At 38.3% G+C, this 20517-nt stretch overlaps 2 protein-coding genes across 2 annotated transcripts in view; both read right to left on the bottom strand.

Moving 5' to 3' along the window:
* The window catches only part of LOC144207425 (uncharacterized), a 186604-nt gene extending 176206 nt beyond the window's left edge, over nt 1–10398 (bottom strand). Inside the window, exons 1-4 of the mRNA XM_077732902.1 lie at nt 10283–10398; nt 2867–3010; nt 1096–1226; nt 603–957 (exon numbers count right to left, since the gene is read on the bottom strand). The gene's annotated coding sequence lies outside the window, so the exon portion shown is untranslated. The remainder of the gene's footprint in view (nt 1–602; nt 958–1095; nt 1227–2866; nt 3011–10282) is intronic.
* The window catches only part of diaph2 (diaphanous-related formin 2), a 191244-nt gene continuing 179319 nt past the window's right edge, over nt 8593–20517 (bottom strand). Inside the window, exon 32 of the mRNA XM_077732903.1 lies at nt 8593–12984. Coding sequence (XP_077589029.1) covers nt 12920–12984 — 65 coding nt within the window. The 3' untranslated portion in view covers nt 8593–12919. The remainder of the gene's footprint in view (nt 12985–20517) is intronic.

The following is a 20517-nucleotide window of genomic DNA, read 5'->3' as shown; positions in this document are numbered from 1 at the left end:
CAGTCAGAGAAGAAAACAATGACATTTCATCATGAACCACAAATTCAATCAGTGACTCAGAGTGAAGCCATTCTTTGGAGAGCAAATTTTGCAATATTACATTATGTGGAAGAAAAATCTCTATAGATTTAGTTTACGGCCATTTACAAGAAAGTATATTTCGCATGTAAGAGTTGGTTCAAAATATATTTTTTAAATTAAGTCTCAAGTATTAATCACTAGCGTGAATATGTTGCTGAAAGCAAGCAACACAGGTGACATTTGAGCTGGAGATAATATAAGTTTAACAGTTACATTTGATTAATACCATCCTTCAAAACTTAAAAATTTGTCAACACGACCCAAAGTATTTCCTAAGGCCTGAGTGGGCGGGAATCCACCCTATCTGGCAACACTGGCTGATATGTTTAGCCTATTCAAGCACATCTGCAAACACTGTGCTTTGTTCAAATACTTCTTACAATAGTTTTAACACACTAACAAATATATATTTAGGGCAATGTCAAATTTGAATCTAAAGTCACCTTATGTATAAAATGACAAAGACATAAATGAATGAATACCATATAAAGTATAAAGCAACACAAATAAAAGTAACTCACCATGTTGAAAACCCACGTGTTGATGCTTGAGGGGGTTACGTTGATTGTGTCTGTGGTGATTGGGTGGGGGAGTGGGGGGGGTGTTCAGGTGAACAGCTGGACTGTGGAGTACTTGGCGGGCAGTGACTACAAGGCACAGCTGGCTTTTAAGAGGAAGCCATCCCCAGGAGCCTGTAGCGGGTCACGCCCTGCTAGGCCGTGAAGCACTGTGGAAAGGCAGAGGGTCTGTGCCATTGCGCGCAGATGTTCCAGCAGTTCCACTAGCGGTCCTCAAAACACATTGCCATAAACAATGCACAAATATATCCGGACCAAAATTCTTCCAAAAAGGTGCATTTCCCAAATTGACTTTATCCTGCAAAGCAAAATGTACCAGCACTCTTGAGTGGTGTGAACAATGAATACTCAAATGATATCTCCTAAATCTAAAAGGAATAGCAATATATGATGGTGGAATTTGTATTCATTGTTCTTAAAAAGACAGAGAATGTACCCAAAATGGTCCTCGAGAGCTGCAGCGGGTGCAGGTTTCAATTCCAACTGATTAAAGTGTACTCAGTTGATTGCAGACAGGTGCTGCTTGTTGCAGAAGAAATCTATTTGGTCAAACTGTCTATGCTGGATCTGTTGGAACAAAAAACTTGAAATAGTTTGGACACCAAGCAATTATTTTTAAAGGGAAAAAAGCTATATGTACACAACCACACCCAAAAGCTTAGGTGCATTTTTGTGCCTATTTCACTAAAGTGCCAGACATTTCCTGTTTCCTGACTTTTTATATAACCTGAGTCCCTCACAACACATCACAAAATAGTCTAATTGTTGGTTTGCGTGTACGTTTTCCCGCTTGGGTTCGAGTCCCACTGTGGATGGAATAGTTTTTATTTCAAAACAATGTTGACAGTTTATTGCAGAGGATTGGATACAGCAAGTAAACACAGTTGTTTTCGTTCTTGCATTCAATCAGAAGCAAGTTATCTTACAAATGATTTAGAAAAAAAGTTTTTATTTTTCAAAATACCCTGCTACATGTGGACATGGCCTTGGAGACTGCTGCTCTGAACGAACAAAAGCATCCATGGAGTAGCAAATGCACAACATGATGGAATGCCCATTGCGTTTTTCAGACCTCGAGCCAATCACAGGGAACTTATAAACAAACAAGCATTTATTATCACAGTGAAGTGGTTCATCCTCAATATCTATCACAGCACATGTTATTTTATAGTAATCTTAGGCCATTGTTTTATGCGATCCAGGTCTTTGTCACGGGCGTTGGTGTGATGTGGATTAAGTGTGGTCTTTTGCGATGTGCTGACAAAACATTTAAGACCTTGACATTACGCGGGCAAGGAGTTTTATTTAGAACAGAACGCACGGCAGGAGAGATGGTACAATATAGGAGCAGCGGCAGTCATCAGACGCCCACATCAGCACTTTGTTGACAGTGACGAGAAGGGAAAACGACAGTATGAGTGGCAGGTCCCTAGCGTATGACGGTTCGGCGCTTTGCAGCATCCTCCCTCTGGTCTGGACCGTCTGTCCGAGCCTACAAACACGGCTCAACCCAGGGGACAAATTCAGTGGACAAGCACATCTGGCGGGCCGAGATTTCCCAGTGGCAGAAGCAATCATCTGCTTGGTATTCAGTGCTAAGTTGCGCACTCTGGCTGTGGATGGGTGCACTGGGTGCATGCAGGTACAGCAAATCCAATATAGAGCAGCCCAATTAGAAGTAGAATAGCCAAGTAGGTGCATTCTGACATTGGCAGTGTTATTGTGATCTGGTGACCTTATTGAAATAAGTCTACATTTCCAGAATGCTTGTATTATGTTGGTGAAATATGTTTTCCTGACTATGTTGATCAAAATGGTCATGTTTTTCCACATTAATTGTGTAAAATTGTACTGAATTGTGTTCCTAATTGTTTTATTTCTTCATTGTCAACCGATGTAATCCAAGTCAATCAAAACTAAAAAAATAAGGAGCACACATTTACTTACATCTCTATTTTGTTTACTGCCAGAATTTCACATTTTAGGAAGAAAACCTTCACTCATTTGCCTGTGTCACTTATAAAATTATTGAGCAGATATGAGCCTCTGGCTATAATTAGTGGTTTTGTTGAAAATTAAATATGGATAAATCCCGCTCATTTGCTGCAGATTCAATTGTGTTAACAAATATGTTTGGTTTAAATAAAAACAATTTCAATTTAATAATTCATCAAATGTAGGGAGAAACCATTCACTATGGGCCTTACCAAGCTCCAGAAGTCAGGGATCATGTCTTCTTCCTGACACTGCATGCAAAGTGTGCAAGCTCGTTCATGCATTATTGAAAGCACATTTCGAGAGATTGCTGAAAACAAGTGCAGGGAATGATCCTCATGATGTATCGGAATGACCTGTCAAAGAAGAGACCAATACATAATAGGGGGAAAAAAGCATGTTCAATGTAGTCAAACATTCACTTTAAAAACAAGCAATCTGTTAAATTTTAAAGATCAACACGGAAAAAAAAACTAGCACATAAAGTGGATGAATTAAAACAGGGATAAACTGAAAAGGCTTAAGAGTTTAAAATCTCTTAGTGCCAAAAGGTTGGAAGCTTCCCAATGGACTCAATCATTAGTCAACTGCCTCTTGTAGGTCATAAATCTAACCATAACATATTCGTTATTTGTCACTTTGAGCTGCGAGGAGGCTGGGAACATTGAAAATAACAACCTTAACCTGCAACATCCGCGGCCTTTGACCACTTTGTCAGCCCTCGGGGACAGAGCTTGACTTGACACTCTGTTAGCAATGGCATAGGCATCGTGGCCCGGACGGGAAGTGGTGACTGAAAGGCGTGACGAAGTGGAGGAGGCGACATGTAGAGTCAGGTGCATTGGGATTGGGAAAGGGGCTGTTTTGGATTTAAGAGCGGTGGAATGTTCACCTTGCAGCTGGCTGTCCACAGGTCAGCCACTCCAGCCAGACTCCATTAACAGATCGCCCTGTGCCACTTTACGCTCCAGTGCATGCACCACGACTGGGACAACGAACGTTACCCCAGAAGAAAGAGTCATTCCCCCGTCCAAACACCAAGAACAAAGAAACATTTGTTTAATAAAAGGCAGGGTCAAAGAAAAGTCACTATAAAGAGTGCTCCTGTCATGTAAAAACTTGAAATCAGATATTTGTGTGTGTATATGTATGTGTATGTGTATATATACATATATACACACACACACACACATATATATATATATATATATATATATATATATATATATATATATATATATATATATATATATATATATATATATATATATATATATATATATATATATATATATATATATATATATATATATATATATATATATATATATATATATATATATATATATATATATATATATATATATATATATATATATATATATATATATATATATATATATATATATATATATATATATATATATATATATATATATATATATATATATATATATATATATATATATATATATATACATAATTATATTATTTTTTTATTTTTTGTTGAACTTTATCATCCAAATGCTGGTTGTGTGCCTCAAAGCAAGAGGATAGGCACAGACATCATTGTGTTCATGTGTTTTATGGCTGGGCAGCTGCCACACGCATATTGTTTTATGTGCTTTACAAAGCGGCACAGCACAGCCACCTGCTTGGCAGAATACCCTCACTGCTACACTGGCTTTTAAGTGCATGCCCCTGAACCAAAAATCACAAATGAAACCTCTCTGATGCTCTTGTGATTATTCCTGCAAGCAACCTCCCACTGCTAGAGTACAAAAGGAAGCATTAATGCAATAGACGAAAAACCACCCTGAAATTATTTTATTTATTTATTTTACCAGTTGTCGGGCTTTTTATCATTGTCATTTCTACATAAAAAATAGTGGAATTTTCCATTGACAATCCCATTTTTTAAAATGTTGTCAATTCAGGGTCGATACTTGAAAAAAAAGTTATAAAGTAAAGGTTAAAAACATGTATTTACTGCAAAACTTTCCAACTCTGCATAGTTTGGTTTAGAAAATATGCCAGTTCCCTTTATATTTGCAGCCAATCAGAGACAAGCAATGACGCATGTGACACTGAAAGCTCTGTAGCATTCAAGCTTGGCAATGCATTGCTTTCCTCCGGGTATTGTACGGGTCGCTCTTTTTGACGACTCTGTTTGAGAAGCTCCAGATGGCCCGCTGACTATCCGGCGACCCCATCATGGAGCCGCAGTCACTGGGTAGGATTCACAGATGATCACCCCAAGGATGCACAGAAGGGAGGTTGACTTGAAGGCTGCAGAGAGGAAAGAAGTCGAGTGGCACTTGACCACCTGCTCTCGAAATAAACACGTCCATGTTCTCCAAAGACAACCAAAATGGCTTTTTGAGAGAATCCAGCATGTCATCTCTCGCTTTGCTTCTCATTGGAGCTCACAAAATACGAGCGGCAGAACAAAATGACTCCCCGCCAGTGAATAATAAGGATGTTCATGAATCGTGACAAATGGATGAAGCTTTGCGTGAAGCACCAATGAGAGAGGCATCCTAGCATGGGAAATGCAACGTCTTAATACCAACAATAACCTCCTGATGGCCCAGAAGGACGGGGGAAGATCGATAAAAGATAGTATATTTATTCATTACAAGGAACCAAGCGGGGGCCTGTGTGCAATCTGACTCATGTGTCGCTGTCCGTGGTGCTATGAGTCATAGTTGAGAAAATGATTTAGTCAACATGCAAAATACTAACAGTCCAAAAACTACTGAGAGAAAACATGAATATGATTCCACACTAGTTGTGTCTGCTGTCAAGGTTTTGGTCTTAACAACACAATTCATAAAAAACGTTTCTTAAATAATAAAAGATTGGAATACAACAGAGTGCTAAAGAAGTACTACTGAATGTTGTATGTTGTTTGTTAACCTGCAACTTCTTCTCAAGACCCTAAAGGTGTAAACTAAGGATGATTTTTTCTTAAGAATATTTACGCAAATATGTGATTCACAGGTGTTTTACCAATTTTTAAATGGTTTAATAAATTGAACTTTTGCTGCAGTTTGCTGCCTCACATCAGTTTCATGTCCAATTTGCTACAGCCTCCAGTCAGTCGACTAATACAATGAGAAAGAAAAAAAAAGACTGCACGGCTGACCGAGAAAGGTCCCTCATGTGAGAAATCGCACTTTTCACTCTCGCCATTAACTTTGATGGCCATTACTTTCTCTTCTTCTTCTTCTTGCGAGCCTGTGTTGTATTTTTGCCCCCAGCACGTCAACCATGCACATTAAGACACACAGCCGATAAGCAAATAGCTGGTAGAGTTCAACGCTTCAATTTTTCATGAATATTTCTGCGTGCTTGTTGTGTTTATACGTGTAGCGGGGTGTATGTGAGTTTGTGTGGTCAAAACCCTTATACTTGTCTGTCAGGAAAGAGCATTTGAGTGCTTTCCCCTTGTTTTCTTCCACGGGGACATTTTTGGTAGAGAGCAGAGAAACTCCGAAGAAGCTTTTAAGTACTTTGGTGCTAAAACCATCCTATGAAGTGCTTTCTTGAATAAAAAGATGCTTTCATTCAGAAATTTCAAAAAAAGAAGAGCACTTACTCTCTAAGCCACCGTTTCTTTTACTTATTTTTTTTGTTCATGTTGTGCTTTGGGCAAAGACTAGGAACTTAGTATAATGGAGCCATGAATCAGCTGTCTATTTTCTGGCCCTGTTAACAGAACAGAAATGTTAAAAGCCAATGATCATTAATCTGACTTATGCTTCCACTTTTGGACATTGATACTATTTTAGGAGATAGAAAAATAGTCGTTTAGTCACTAAACCACCAGGAAAACCATAAAGTTTTGGTAGAAGAAATCCTTCCTCCACTCTTCGTTTGACATTTTAGCTCCAAGTTTATAATAAATAAATGAAAAAAAACATCATTGTTAGGATTTATACTTTCTCTATCTTGTTCAAATGAGGCCTCACACTTCAGAAAGGAAGGCTTTCTCAGTGATCTGCTTCAAACGTCAAAAAAGAGAAGAAGTGAGAGGGAGAAGACTGATGGGTGCCAGGGAATGAGCACAGCGGTTAACAGAGGCTTGAAGGGCAAGATGCTTTTTTTCCCCTCGGTTTTTGTGTGGGTTTGACAGGTTGAAGTCTCCTTGGAGTGGACCATCTCCCAGTTGGGAGCAAAGTCTGTGGAACGAGAAAAGCATCCGCATCCAAGTTGGGTGCATCCTCAAAGACTAGCTAGCTCAGTAGTACTGAAATTGTGTTACTTTACTTTGTGGAGACAGAAAATATTTCAATCTGGCAACAGAAAAAAAAACAGTACAAAAAAAACCCAATACAGACTGTCTGTGATCAGTGGGAAAGATAAAAAAAAAATAAAAACACAAAAATAAGTCGCACTTGATTATTTGAAACCTATGGTCCAGTGCGCTTTGTAAAGTAACATTTTCAGTTTTCTTTTCAAATTTTGTGAGTCTTATTGTCCTGAAATTGCATTGATTGACAGTGAATCATTGAATATGGAATACATAAAACCTTAAACCAATGTTGGTGGTTCTGGTTGGTCTTTATGTGCGAATAAATTGCACTAAAAAGATCCAACCATAAACCCCCAAATTATCCCATGGGGGCTTTTGGTTATATGTCACTTTAAGAGTGCAGTGGCAAAATGTTAACGGCCAATTCATTTGGTGACATATACACTGTATCACACTCGTGTTCTGGCTTCTAAACATCATAAAGAAAATATGTGGCATGCAGGAAAATACCAAAAGGGAGCTTGACTAAATGCCGGCGTCTTATCTTGGAAGTGCAGCGTCTCTATGCGAATATTCCCATTATTTGACACACTTTGATGCAGACAACAACAACACAGAGCCATTTATAGCATAGACACACTCACACATAGAGTATGCATGTTCTTTGAGCACATAGCGACACAGACACCCTAAACTCATCTGTATATATATCTATCTACATATATTAATATAGACCAAAAAAAATGAAATAAGCATAATTGTGTGGTGTGACTCATCTGTCAAAGGCTGCATTAGAGTCACACAGTGGGTGAAAAGAAGCGGAGGTTATGTGTGGGCCTGGCTTATCTGTCAGCCTTGTGGCAGGGCCACTTACATGTAGAGTGAGCTCGCACCGGTGGAAACAGAATAAAACAAATGTGTGCTATATACACGCACGAGTGCATCCCTAAGCTCATTAGACAAGAGCGTCTTTGCAATTGCTCAACCAGATCATTGCAAAGCACAGCAATGGCCTGACCCTGCGAATGCATCTTTTTTAAATTTTTTTAATAGCACTGAATCACATGGCAAGTCAAGAAAACCTAGAATAAGTTCTTTATAGTTACAAAGCAGGTGCCTTGTAAGGAAGTAGGTTGGCCTCCTTCGTTGTGTTTACTCTCAGCCAAGTACTAATTAACCTCTGAAGACCAACAAACAAAAATTAGGGTGCTGGATGGCCTTTTATGGGGAGATGAAGCACCATGTGTTTGGTTGAATGGAGGCACAGTCATTTTATTCAATGGGAAGAGATGCATTATAAATTCTCCTGGTAGTAAATATATTGATGCTCAATTTTGGTTGGGAGGGATTTTGTTAGTGTGCTTTTTTGGTCATTGGTAAGCTTATCATACACATTCATGGAATAGGGGGTCTTTGAAGTTTAGTCTTTGTCATCTACAGCCTTTGAATACTTTCTACACTATCAAACCTAAATTGATGCTGCATAAAATTGACTTTATTAGTCATGATTCTGTTGCAACAAGTCAATATAGAAAATTGACAGGGGAAGTAAGTCCCAGAAAACACAATTCTTTCACCATTAAGGTTCAAACCGCCATAACAAACCTCACGAGCCAGATATTCCTAATAAACTGTCCATTGAATGAAGGCCATGGAACACAACAACGCAGAGACAAAACATGACTTTCATGAATCAATTTATAAAACAAAGTGGTTATTATTTAGTATCATATTCCACTACATAGTCAGCGGAAAGAAAGGGTCCACAACATCCTTCTGTTTTACTCTACTTAGTCCCGTCCATGTTGTGAAGGATACAAATGGAAGGCTTGTACAGACAATCAAATCAACAAAGTCACAGACGACAAAGGTAGGCAGGCCAAGTGACATGTGCAGCAGCTTTATGACTAAGTCGCCACTAAACAAAATATGCCATATTTGGTTTGAGTGACAAACCGATGGGAGGCAGCTGGGAAGTGCTTGCAGATAAGAGCATTTCTGCAAATTCACTAGCGATGGCAACAGGAAGTTAGAGTTAGCGAAGCCATTGACTTGTGAGGTTAAGTGATGCCAAACCGCTCCTTATTCTTCTTTTTTTGTATTGATTTTTTTTAATTAAAGTGCTGGCCACCCAACATTTGTGAAATGACTTTCTCAAATGGCACATTTAACAAAATAAAAACCATTGTTAAAGCAATGGTTTATCCTTAAAACTATACTATTAATAATGCTCAATACTTGCTTCTTGTGTCTGATTATCTTCAAACATGAGATTATTAAGATAAACAGACGTCAGGTCTTGAAAATGACACACATAAGCACTGAGACAATTTTGCATTTGCTATTCTCAACACAATTAGAAAGGGAACATTTATGTACACGGTTTCCAACCCTAAAATGAATAATTATTGAGTATGCAACTATTTCCGTCACACAATTAACGCAATAGAAAAAGGCGTTAAAATCTGTGCATTATTTGCTAAACTGGAACTCATAAAAAGTTGTGCTGTTCTTTCAAAATATAAACAGATTGAGGGATTTTGACATAGCATAGATGTTTTGAATCTGATTTTAATTGGCACATTCTAAAGACAACATTGTTGAAATGAAATGAAACAAACCTTTTATACCTGGGGTATTTTTTAAGAGAGCAATATGAAAGCCATACTTAAAAGAAGAAAAAAAACACAAATAATATCACGAGAATAACCATGCAGATTTACAAAAAAATAATAACCCATTAAATAAAATAACTACCAAGAAAAAAAAAGAAGTCACAATTGCATTGCATAAACATCTACCTTTGGTATCAGTTTAACAAACAATGCAATAGTCAATGTTTACGTAAATGAACACCATCCTCAGTATGCTGTTGAAAGTGTTTGTGCAAATAGATTATTCCTTAATTTTCCAAGTTTACTCTTTTAATTGTATGCCATCCCCTGAGCAAATAGTATTTATTTTCTTTAGCGTGGCCCTAATACATTTGCACAAGCGTTTTTTTAATTTATTTTTTTAATTTGGTGCTCAAAAATCCCCACTGTTTTTCCCCACCCAATTTAGGGTGTAGTCCGTCATTTGCTGGATTAAGCTCCAGCACCCTACTATGACCTTGACCAGGATAAGCATGGTTGACAGTATTACACATTTCAAATGAGTGTACTGCGGATTTGTTGTGTCTTGAACTACGCAACTATCTAAAATGGCTTTACCAAAACACTCAAAACAACCATTTAGATCAGGGAACCCCGAATCAGTCCTCAGCCTGTTGCTCCTGGTTTTTCTTACAACCAATCTAGCACAGACATCTTAACCAATAGAGTTTCTGCTAAAAAAAACAGGACCTGATTGCAATCAACTGAGTACTCACCAGATAGGTGAAAAAGCGCTGTTTCGTTGGGTTGGAATGAAATACTGCATCCACTATGGCCTCTTGTAGAATAGTTTGGAGAACCCTGATTTAGACGTTCATTTCTAATCTCAACCTACAAAGTCAGGGAAAGTCAGGGAAATGCATCACAATCCAGATTTTTCATTTAGGTCAAATATGATTGAGATTTAACTTGTTCATACTCAAAGCCAATATTTAAAATGAATACTTGAAAAAGTACATGAACTCATTTAGTCTAGTGTGGTCATACCTTGATGTACCCCCAAATTTAAATGTAAAATACCCATTTATTCGGGTTTACCTGATCTATTTTGTTGGCTGATTTAACTGAGTGAGTGCATGGTTGTTTGAAAGCTCACTGCCTAAGACAAACAGCATCTTGACTTTGGCCACGGAGTCATTGCTTGTTTTTCGCAGCATCTGCTTACGGTTGAGGGCTGCGAACGAGTATACGGCGCCACCCGAGGCATGAATATATGAATAAGCAGTGGAGGCTCCGTTTTCAAACTGCAACCACAAAGCTTCGGGCGACTTCTCCACCGATTCGAACATGAACAAGCATCAGACGCGTGTTTGTTTGAATGTTTAAAACTTCATTAGCTGGGAGATGCTACTGAGAAGCAGCAGCCATCAAGAGCCCACAAGGGAAGGTTAGCACTGATTTGCTGTCACAGACGCATTTTTCTTTAGTAGATTTTGCATTCTTTATGTATTTGTCATGTTTTTAATTTATCCATAAAATATGACTTGTGGCTCACTAACCCCGAAAAACGGTGCATTTTGTTCAGTGGTATAAAATGAATTATATTCAAAGACTGAATTCCTGCCAGTTTTTGTTTCAATTTGATGTTCCAATGGCCACAATGAGTGGGCATTGGATTCAAAAGAAAATATTACATAATAATAACGGTTATACCTTCCGGCCTCAATCGTCTAAAACTGCAATGGCCGTGTTTATTTATTTTTTTTGAAATAAAAGTTGTACGAAGTAGTACTAGGAGATTAAAATGATAATATTACAAAAAGAAAAGTCATAATAGTAAGAGATTAATGACATTTCATTACGTATTTTTACTGGAAGTTATTTGTTTACACTGACTCTGACTGATGTCCATGTGAACAAAAAACTGCTGGTGATGTGCAAAGTGTTTTTACGTGACAGTTTAACCCTGGTTTGAATGGATTGTAATCATGTTTGAAAGGATTCCATCAAAAGAAGAAAAAAAAGGCAAAATAAAACCTTCAAAATAAACCACAAAGTCACTCTTGTTTGACACAATCTGACATTCTGGTTTTGGCCAAAATAAACTTTGTACTTGGTGCTATCATTTAGTCCAAGTAACTTTTGCAACATTATCATTTTAGCATTTGAGTAGGAAAAACACTATCAGCATTTTTCTCTCACCTGACCAAATAAATTAGACAATAGCCCACTTTATCAATACCGTTTGTCATTATATTACTCATAATTGCCTAAACCACTCAATGCTTCATCATTGCATCAAAATTACCTATAATTATAAACCTGAAATCCACACCCACCAGCCAAAAACTGCTTTTTTCAAACATATCCCAGACTAAAAACCACATATTTTCATACTGTATTACAGTACAATAACAGATAAAAATACATGCAGTTCATTAGCTGATCAACAAAAAAAAAATCCTTAAATAATAAGCAGTGGACTAAAAGCTGTAAAGTTCAAAACGGTTTGAAAAAGTGGTTTTCAGTCTGAACATTATAGTAAATGCAAAAATAAAAGACAGGAGAATTCATTTGCCCTCTTAGGAGAAACCAAAATGTTGTCAGAATAATCAAAAAGGAATAATTGTGAAAAAAATAAGTTGTAAGTGTGGAAAGGAAAAACAATGAAAAGTGCTTCTTTTAAATGGTCGGTATTTTACATTTTTACTTACCACAGATGAGTCTTGTACGTAAACGGATTGACGGGATTCAAATTTGTGACATCAGAGCATTTTCCTAGCACCAGAGAGAAGCAAGCAGGTATGGTCTATTGGAAAATGAGGTTTTTCCAAACAATCAGCCTCATTGGGCAGACTACTGCTTTGAGTGAAGAGCCTCACATAAATACTACTACAAAAAAAACTGATCCTAAAAAGGACAGTGGAGAGGAATGTGTCAACCTAAAGTGAAGATAGCACAGTAACAAATAAAAAAACAAAACAATGCATGGCATCAAACATAAACGATGAATCACAAGCAATGAAGTATCGATATGGACAGTTGCCAGCTCTCTGTTTGCTTTGCATAATACCTCAGGTATACACCTTCAAAAGACGGTCAGGATCTTGACTCTGCCTTTCACCAGCCTCTTTCACTGCTGCACAGTCAGATTTCTGCAATTTTCTGCAAAATACAGTCATTCCTAAATGGAGATGCTCCTGCCTTTAGTGGAAGTGTTTTCATCAGCCTATAAAAAAACCTCATGATTTAAAAGAGGTAAAAATGTAAGAATAACTGAACATATTTCAGGCATGAATGACATGATTTTCCTTTTTTTTTTTAAATTCTCCATGCGTGTGTGTTCAACACAATGAAAAGGATGGTCGTGTAGTCTTCCCAGTCGGTCGCCTTTAGCGCTCATCGGGCAAGCATCATCGAGCTTGATGGCTTGTGTTGTGGCGGGAGCGGGACCGTTCGACAACTGCACGCCGGTTGTCTATCGGGAGGAAGAAGAAAAACAACAAATCAGAATCAGATCAAGTAGTGAAAGTTGTCAAAAAGTGGAATAACCATTTTTCCTCAAACACTCCAAAACACAAGCAAATGCAAAGTGATGGCAGAGAAGCAAATCAAAGCCATTCCCATTCAAATAGCTTACATATATAAACTTTGGTGCTTAAATATTTAGAAGATTTAGAAGCTTTAGCATTGTTTTGCCTTGCAGTTGCATTTCATACACAATTAAACATCACTTCTGTTGTTGAGGAGACATGAAGATGGATTGATGAAGAAATTGAACGTGGGCATAATGAAAAAGGTTGAAAAGTGATATGGATGAATTGGGACTATAAAATGCAACGTTGACATGAGAGTAGTACTATATATAGAAAAACTGCAATATAAACTTGCAGGTCCTTCCTGGGTATGAATGCAGTTAAATTAGGATGTAGCACACAGTAAACATGACTTTCATGTTTCAATGTTTGGTAGTCCAGTTCAAGAAGTAATAATTCAAACTGTTCGTCCTTCCAAACAGAAAACTGGTTATATTTCTTAGCACAATTATATATATTTTATTAACTTTTAAGATGGCTTCACTTTGGACACAAATCAGAATAAATAATAAAATTCACATCAGATAAATGTTCAAATGAAGCATCTTAATAGGTGGTATCAGTCTCTGTGGAGGCAATTAACCATCTACTCAAGTTAACTGTTGAATATTACAAAAAAAATGATATTGCCAACAGTGTATGCACACATATTTTATTCAATCTGGTAGTAAAAATTTATGAATGAGCCAAAGGCAGACATGGTATGAGGCATGCATTTTAGAGAAAATGTCAGGAACCCACAAAAAACACACCGAAAAAATGTGGCCGGCCGAAATAAGGCATACCAGTCTGACTATGAGCCTATGTTTAAACTGTCAATAGCAGACATTTTGTGTTTGTTCAAGTTGCTGTGAATATCTTAACAAAAAAGGTAAGCATATCTCCATGAGACTATCATCAAATAGTATTCATCAAGTTGCATAGCAGAGACAAATACTCCATTGGACACTCAAAGAACACTGTGCTATTCATATTTACACAAAGGAGAAAAAAGCACTCTCTTCAAAGTCAAGCTACTACTACAATATATTGGGGTGCTTGTTTTCCGATATTTCCTGACACCTTTTGATATGTCCTTAACCTGCTTTCACGTAGTAGTTACCAAAGAAAAGTGTTTTCTGTACTCAGTATATCTTGGACTATATTAGGTTAGAATTTGTAATGATATTATGGGTAATTTATCAATTCTCATTTGGAAATAATAAAACTACAGGACATACTATATAGAAGCATTTTTAATAGGCTTTTTAGGTCTCAAGCTAAACTCTTATCACCCAATGTACAAAAAAAAATTGCATTATTTTTTTTTTTTTCAGGGAGTTGGCTAACAAATAGAAGGAGAATTGGAAATCTTGCGGGCCAAGTAAATAGGAAAGACCATGGGACCCTTCCAACATAACTACAACACCCCTGTGTAAAACAGCAATTCTAAGTCTGCCGGCATACCAAAACATTCTTGAGAGGTGAAGCAAGGTGTCATGAAATTGGTCCGTACTATTCAAATAAACATAGTCGGATCATCAAAATATTCTGAAGAAAATGTGTTTTGAAATATAACTTTTGACTCCAGTGTTTAAACCACACTTAACATTTTGTAACTCAGCGTAGTCAGCAAATGTAAAGACCAGGTTGGCAGTATATGTTAAACTTGAAACACAAAAGTAAATAGAAGCAACACACAATTTGGAATTGTGTGTATTTAGATACTGTGTGTAAATGGGGTGGCTTTGCACACAAGAGACAAACATTCCGTGCATTGCTTTGAAAAAAAAAACGGCAAACATTGTGTTACGAGCACACGAGCGTATCCTCGCGTGTATATCATGATGATCCGTGCCACAAAGGAGAGGCTCTGAATAAGATGGGGGTAATAGAAGGAGGGGAGGATGCCGAGATTACTAAACAGGCAAGGCAAGGGCCTTAAGACGGCATAGTCAACCCGCAATGCTCTCAGGCCCCTTTTGAGACGTCATTTCATGTTACGACGAACCGTATCGAATCCCCGCCGGGCTGCCCCCTTCCATCACGCTGTCTTTTTTTTTTTTTTGGGTACCGTCATCTATGGCTAATTGCAAAGAGTTACATCATGATAAAACACTTTCATCTGTAAAACACGAGCTGGCACTCGTCCATTAAACGCTTTGAGCGTGGAATACCTCTAGTGGGATTACCCTTTAGTGGTCAGCATAAACAGGGAGACTTTGAAAAAGGATGATGCTGTTTTTATTTAAATATTATCTGGATAGTGTTTGCATCTGGACTTATAGCATCACACTCATATTTGGGGCTATGGTTAGAAAACTGCAATACTATACTAAGAAGTGGGGGGTAAAATATGCATATACACAGTATATATTTACAAATATAGTCAAAGCAAAATGTGTGTGATTGCTCCTTTTCCAAATAAAGCCTAATAAAAATAAATTGTAGGGCAGGGTGGAGGTGTTGCAGAATAAATGTAGCACTTTCTGATAAAAAAATTAAGGACATGATTTCCCTGTCACTTCTTCCTATTTCTGACTTCCCCCCCTCTTACCTCTTCTCTTTCCAATCTGATGAGGTGAAACATCATAAATTTGATTAAATCTAAGGCCTGACACGCTGTGTTTTGGCTCGCTGTCAAAAAGAAGAGAGCATCTCTAGCAACAGCAAGAGCCGTAACCTTCTATCGCCACTTTTCATCTCCCTTGCACCTTTCCTCCTCCCCTTCCCGAGTTTCTGAGTAATGGAACTCCCTACATGGAGACAAGATACGGCGTATACATGGGATGCAGGAGGAGAGGAGCTATTTCTTCCCAGAGAAAGTTATGGCCCGGGTATCGCAAAGCTACTGTTGCGGCAAACACAGCTCCTGATTCGGTGGCGAGAGTAATCACTCCCAACAAGTATCGGGATGGGAAATAGTTCAACTTGGGCTAAAAAAGGTCTGCAAAATTGGTCTTTTTCCCTCTGGTATTTTTTGTCCTACTGTGATTCATAGAGCCAGGAATATAAGAAACATGGAAATAACACTGATACCTATATTTCATATGTTACTGTTGGTTTGGTGATTCCAAATAAAATAAATTTATAAGGGGAATTTTTAAAATCATCAAATTTTTATGGCACATTTTTTTTAAGGTTCCCAAACAAAGACATTTTGGGAAACTGAGAAATTGGTTGTGAATGGGGAATTAAATGAATGCATTAAATTAGTAAGATTGAAAATCCATATTTTTAAAGGTAATGAGAATCCAACTATCTTTTTAAAATAAGGTCTTCCCAGGAAATCAATGAGATGGTGTAATTAAAAATGTATACACATACAGAAAAAAACTATTGCAATTCAAAATAAAAAGCTGAGTCTTAAATAGATACTAATCCAAATTAAATACTACAGTTACAATCTACACAACTCTAAATAAGGCATTACCAACATTATAAAGGATATTAACCTGAATGTATATATTCAGTTATGTAGTAAAAATATATATAAATAAATACATACACACAGACTTTTTCCTATTTAACTGAATTTCAGTTTAAACATGCACCAGTTCTTAATTATGTAACGTTTGCTGACTAGCCTAGACATATTAGTTCATTTTGCAGGGAGTGGTTTAGGATCCATTTTGAATGGCCATCTGTAAAAACGGATGAATGGTTTTTCAAGCTTTGTTGGCGCTCTCATCCCATCAAACCTTCTCCATTGGTGAATTTTCTTTTAATACTAGAGTCATAAAAAAAACATTTGCATGCGAGCAAGTGTTGTGATTCTATACAAGGCTTAGAAGTCAGCTGAAATTACCTTCAAAGCGTGCTCTCTTTTTTCAATAAGTCTGTTGAGAGAGCGTGTTGTACTGTGCAGCCCCGTTGCAGAAGTAGGCTGCATTTTTGCACATTGAGTCTGGCCATTCGCAAGAAATGAAGCAAACATTTGCCCTGACGTGACACTTTTTGAGTGGCAGTTCTCAGCCTAGTTTTTGACAAAAGCAACTTGGAACTCAAATGGAATCCAGGAGAGAGTCGCCCGTGAGATGCCGTTGTTGCGGATATGGGGTGGGGGGGTTATAATGGTGGTGTTCACTAACTAGGTCAGTCAAAAGCATTGCCAGGCAAGCACATAACGGCACCAAGTGAGATAGAGTGGTGATAGAGACACGAAGAGATTAACCACATCCCGGCGCTGTCAAAAATGATTGCATGTGTTATGGTCACCGTGCTGGCTGCTTATCACCGTTTATCTCAACACGCTGTCAGCTAAACTCTGCTTGCCCCTTAGATGTGTGTACACAGTGTCAAAATGGGAACATGCATGCCAAGCCTCAATACTGAGATATTTTGTGCTTGTGTCCACTTCAAGTTAAATTTGTGTTGTTAGGGTTTTTATTGCTTTCTCTTCCCACTGTGTGGGCTTTTCAAATCACGGGAGGCCAGCATATTTGGAGTAAACATTGGCGATAATGTCAGTACCGAGGGGGAGGTTAGGAGTAGGAAAAATACTTATTGGGGGTGGGGATGAAAGAAAAGGAAGCGGACAAAATGCAGGGCACCAAATGCCGAAAGAAGAGTGGGTGAATTTCAGTATCTTGCCTCAGCATGTTTATGCAGTCCTGTCTTACCTCTGCCATGCCACTACAACGCATCACACTCAAGGATTGCAACCCCCACACTTACTCGTCCTCTGGCATTTGTACACACCCTTAATATGTATAAGCAACAAAAACTGGCAGTAAACAACCACAATCCAAACGGAGGTGTTGCAGTTAGTGTAGTGCGAGTATACTTGAGCAGAACCACAAAAGACAGGAGAGAAGAATAGATAGAAATCATGCATAGTTTCATCATGTCCAAATGTACATTTCAGGCTAATTATGAACATGCACATTTGTTATTCTACAATGAAATGTGGTATCTTTCAATGTTGCAAGTTTCTATTCATACATCAATATGAATGGAAGGTGGATGTATGTTTTGTATTTCAATTTATTTAGCCATATACTTTGAAAAATGGCTTTTGTTTCTGATATTGCAATGGTAATGGCTGAAAAAAAAACATGACTTAGTATTTTGTTTTTCAAAAGTTATGGATTGGAATATACAAGATCGTAATCCCACACATTCCACTATTGCAGGGGAGTTTTGCTGAGCAGCCAGTCAAGTCAGAGTCAGTTAAAGCTGTTTAAAGAGATATACACATGCAATCTGGGTGACTGCCTTTGTGTTTAGTCAATAATTACTTACAAAGATTGGGCATTTATCACTTGCAAAGTACATTGCTGGCCTTTGATGCAAGACTCATTCATTCCTTCACCAACTTTAAACTCAAAATACTAAAATTAGACTAGCCAAATTCATAATAGCCTTGCAAAGAAAACAACATAGTAAATCAAATATTATTGATGTGCAATCTACCCATAATAGGTCGGTGATCTATTGGTAGATCACGATTGATGTATGAAGAGCATTTGCCTTAAAGCTTTCCAGACCTAAGGAATACACATAGATGCTGCTAGTATTGAGGAAAATATTATGTATGTTACTTGGGCAGATGCCTATATGAAAGACTTTCTGTGCAAAAAAAAACATGTTTTCTGGGCAGTCTGAAAGAAGCTAACGATTCTATTTGAAGCATCAACATTACTCCTGTTGATGTTTGAAGAAAGAGAAAAAAAGTCCCTGAACTCTCTTCACTTAACTGAGTCGAACCTCTTGGTATTCTGAGAGGGAGCAGAGGTACACATGGCCCAAGAAAGCATTATATAAAAACAATTTTGCAATCCATCAGTGCCAAAGGCAAAACTCCCATCCCGACCATCACGCTCAATGTTGTTATTTCAGGAGGTCGACTCCAAACTAAGAAACATGAAAGAGTTCAATAATCTGAATCGGAACTCCCCCTCCAACCCCCCACAGCCACTTTTGTTTTTCTTGACCTTTGGAGAGATTCTCTCCAGTATTGACTTGACTAGCAAGTACAATGACAAGCTCAAACAAGAAACTGTAATTGTGCACATTAAAGCATCTTATAGATTCCACTTTGTTGGGAGGCTTTGGCGGCTGCCCGAATCAACGTATGACCACAAGGCACGGATAAGGCACGGACAGATACACAGATGGAGAGAGGCGCCAGAGCCTGCTTTTTTCTGACCTGAGCCAGGAAGAGAGAGTCATCCATCAGGCCAAGGAACACTGGTGCCTAGGGGGGGCTAGTCACTGATCCTCTAAGACTGATTGGGCCTCTGTGGGAGGCCAGGGCCCCTGACTACATTGACATCAGTGTCTGGCTTGCTCCATTGGGGCTTGAACTGCACTGCACAGAGCCAAAGCAGTGACCTGCTTCCGTTTGGATATTGAGATGGAGCCATTTAGATTGCTGATAAGATAGCACTCTGCATGTGAAAGGAAACATGGAATAACACACACTGAACTCATAACTTCACAAAAACTCATTTTTTTCGATTCCTAACCTTAATACATGTAGCCTGCTGCTCAGAGTAAACTAGTAAAGTATGCTCTTGAGATCCAATTCAAAATAACTGTTTGTTTGGCTCGATGATAACCAAAATGCAATTTGGCAATGCTGGAATAATTGGATTTTCAGCTTGGGCCCTGGATGTTCATTTTGGTGAGTTCCAACTGGAACTGTTTATATCTCATCCATCTCATTTTCTAAACCACTTCATCCTCACCAGGGTCGCAGAGGGTGCTGGGACCTACCCTATCCCATCTGACTTCAGGCCAGAGGCGGTGAATACCCTAAGATGGTGGCCAGCCAATCGCAGGGCACAAGGAGACAAACAACCATTCACCTAGGGGCAATTTAGAGTGCCTGATCAGCCTACCATGCATGTCTTTAGAATATGGGAGAAAACAGTGGTGCCAAGAGAAAACCCACACATGCCCTGGGATAACATGCAAACTCCACACAGGTGGACCAACCTGGATGTGAATCCAGGTCCCCCACCGTGAGACCAAAGCGCTAACCACTCAGCTACTGGGCCGCCTGGACATTTTTACATGTAGTATACATCTAATACATTTTATAGTATGATAAATATGGTAAGATTGATTGTTCAGACTGAGTGATGGGACCTATTGAAGTGTATTTTAGTCTTTTCAGCAAGGTAAACATTTAATGAAGGGTAAAGCGAAATTGGACTTGATGACTTCATCCCCAAGTGGCCCAACGCAACACGGGCCAGCCGCATGATTGACAGGTGAGGGCAAAGAGACAGCGCTTGTTCGACAAATGAAAAACAAGATATAGTTTGACAGACAGATGGGTGTCTAAATGGCTGGTTGGGCATGTTGATAAGGTAAATTGGCTGATGAATCACCAAGCCAATACGGGAGGAGGAAGGAAGGAAGAAAAAAACAAACTGAAGAAAAGCAAAAAGCCAAAGCAAAAAGCCAGCAGACAACAAATGATTGGC

The sequence above is a fragment of the Stigmatopora nigra genome, chromosome 14 (genome assembly GCF_051989575.1).
Source record: "Stigmatopora nigra isolate UIUO_SnigA chromosome 14, RoL_Snig_1.1, whole genome shotgun sequence".
Taxonomy (NCBI): Eukaryota; Metazoa; Chordata; class Actinopteri; order Syngnathiformes; family Syngnathidae; genus Stigmatopora; species Stigmatopora nigra.
Note: the sequence above shows the minus strand (reverse complement) of the source record. Positions and strands in the feature narration are given on the sequence as shown.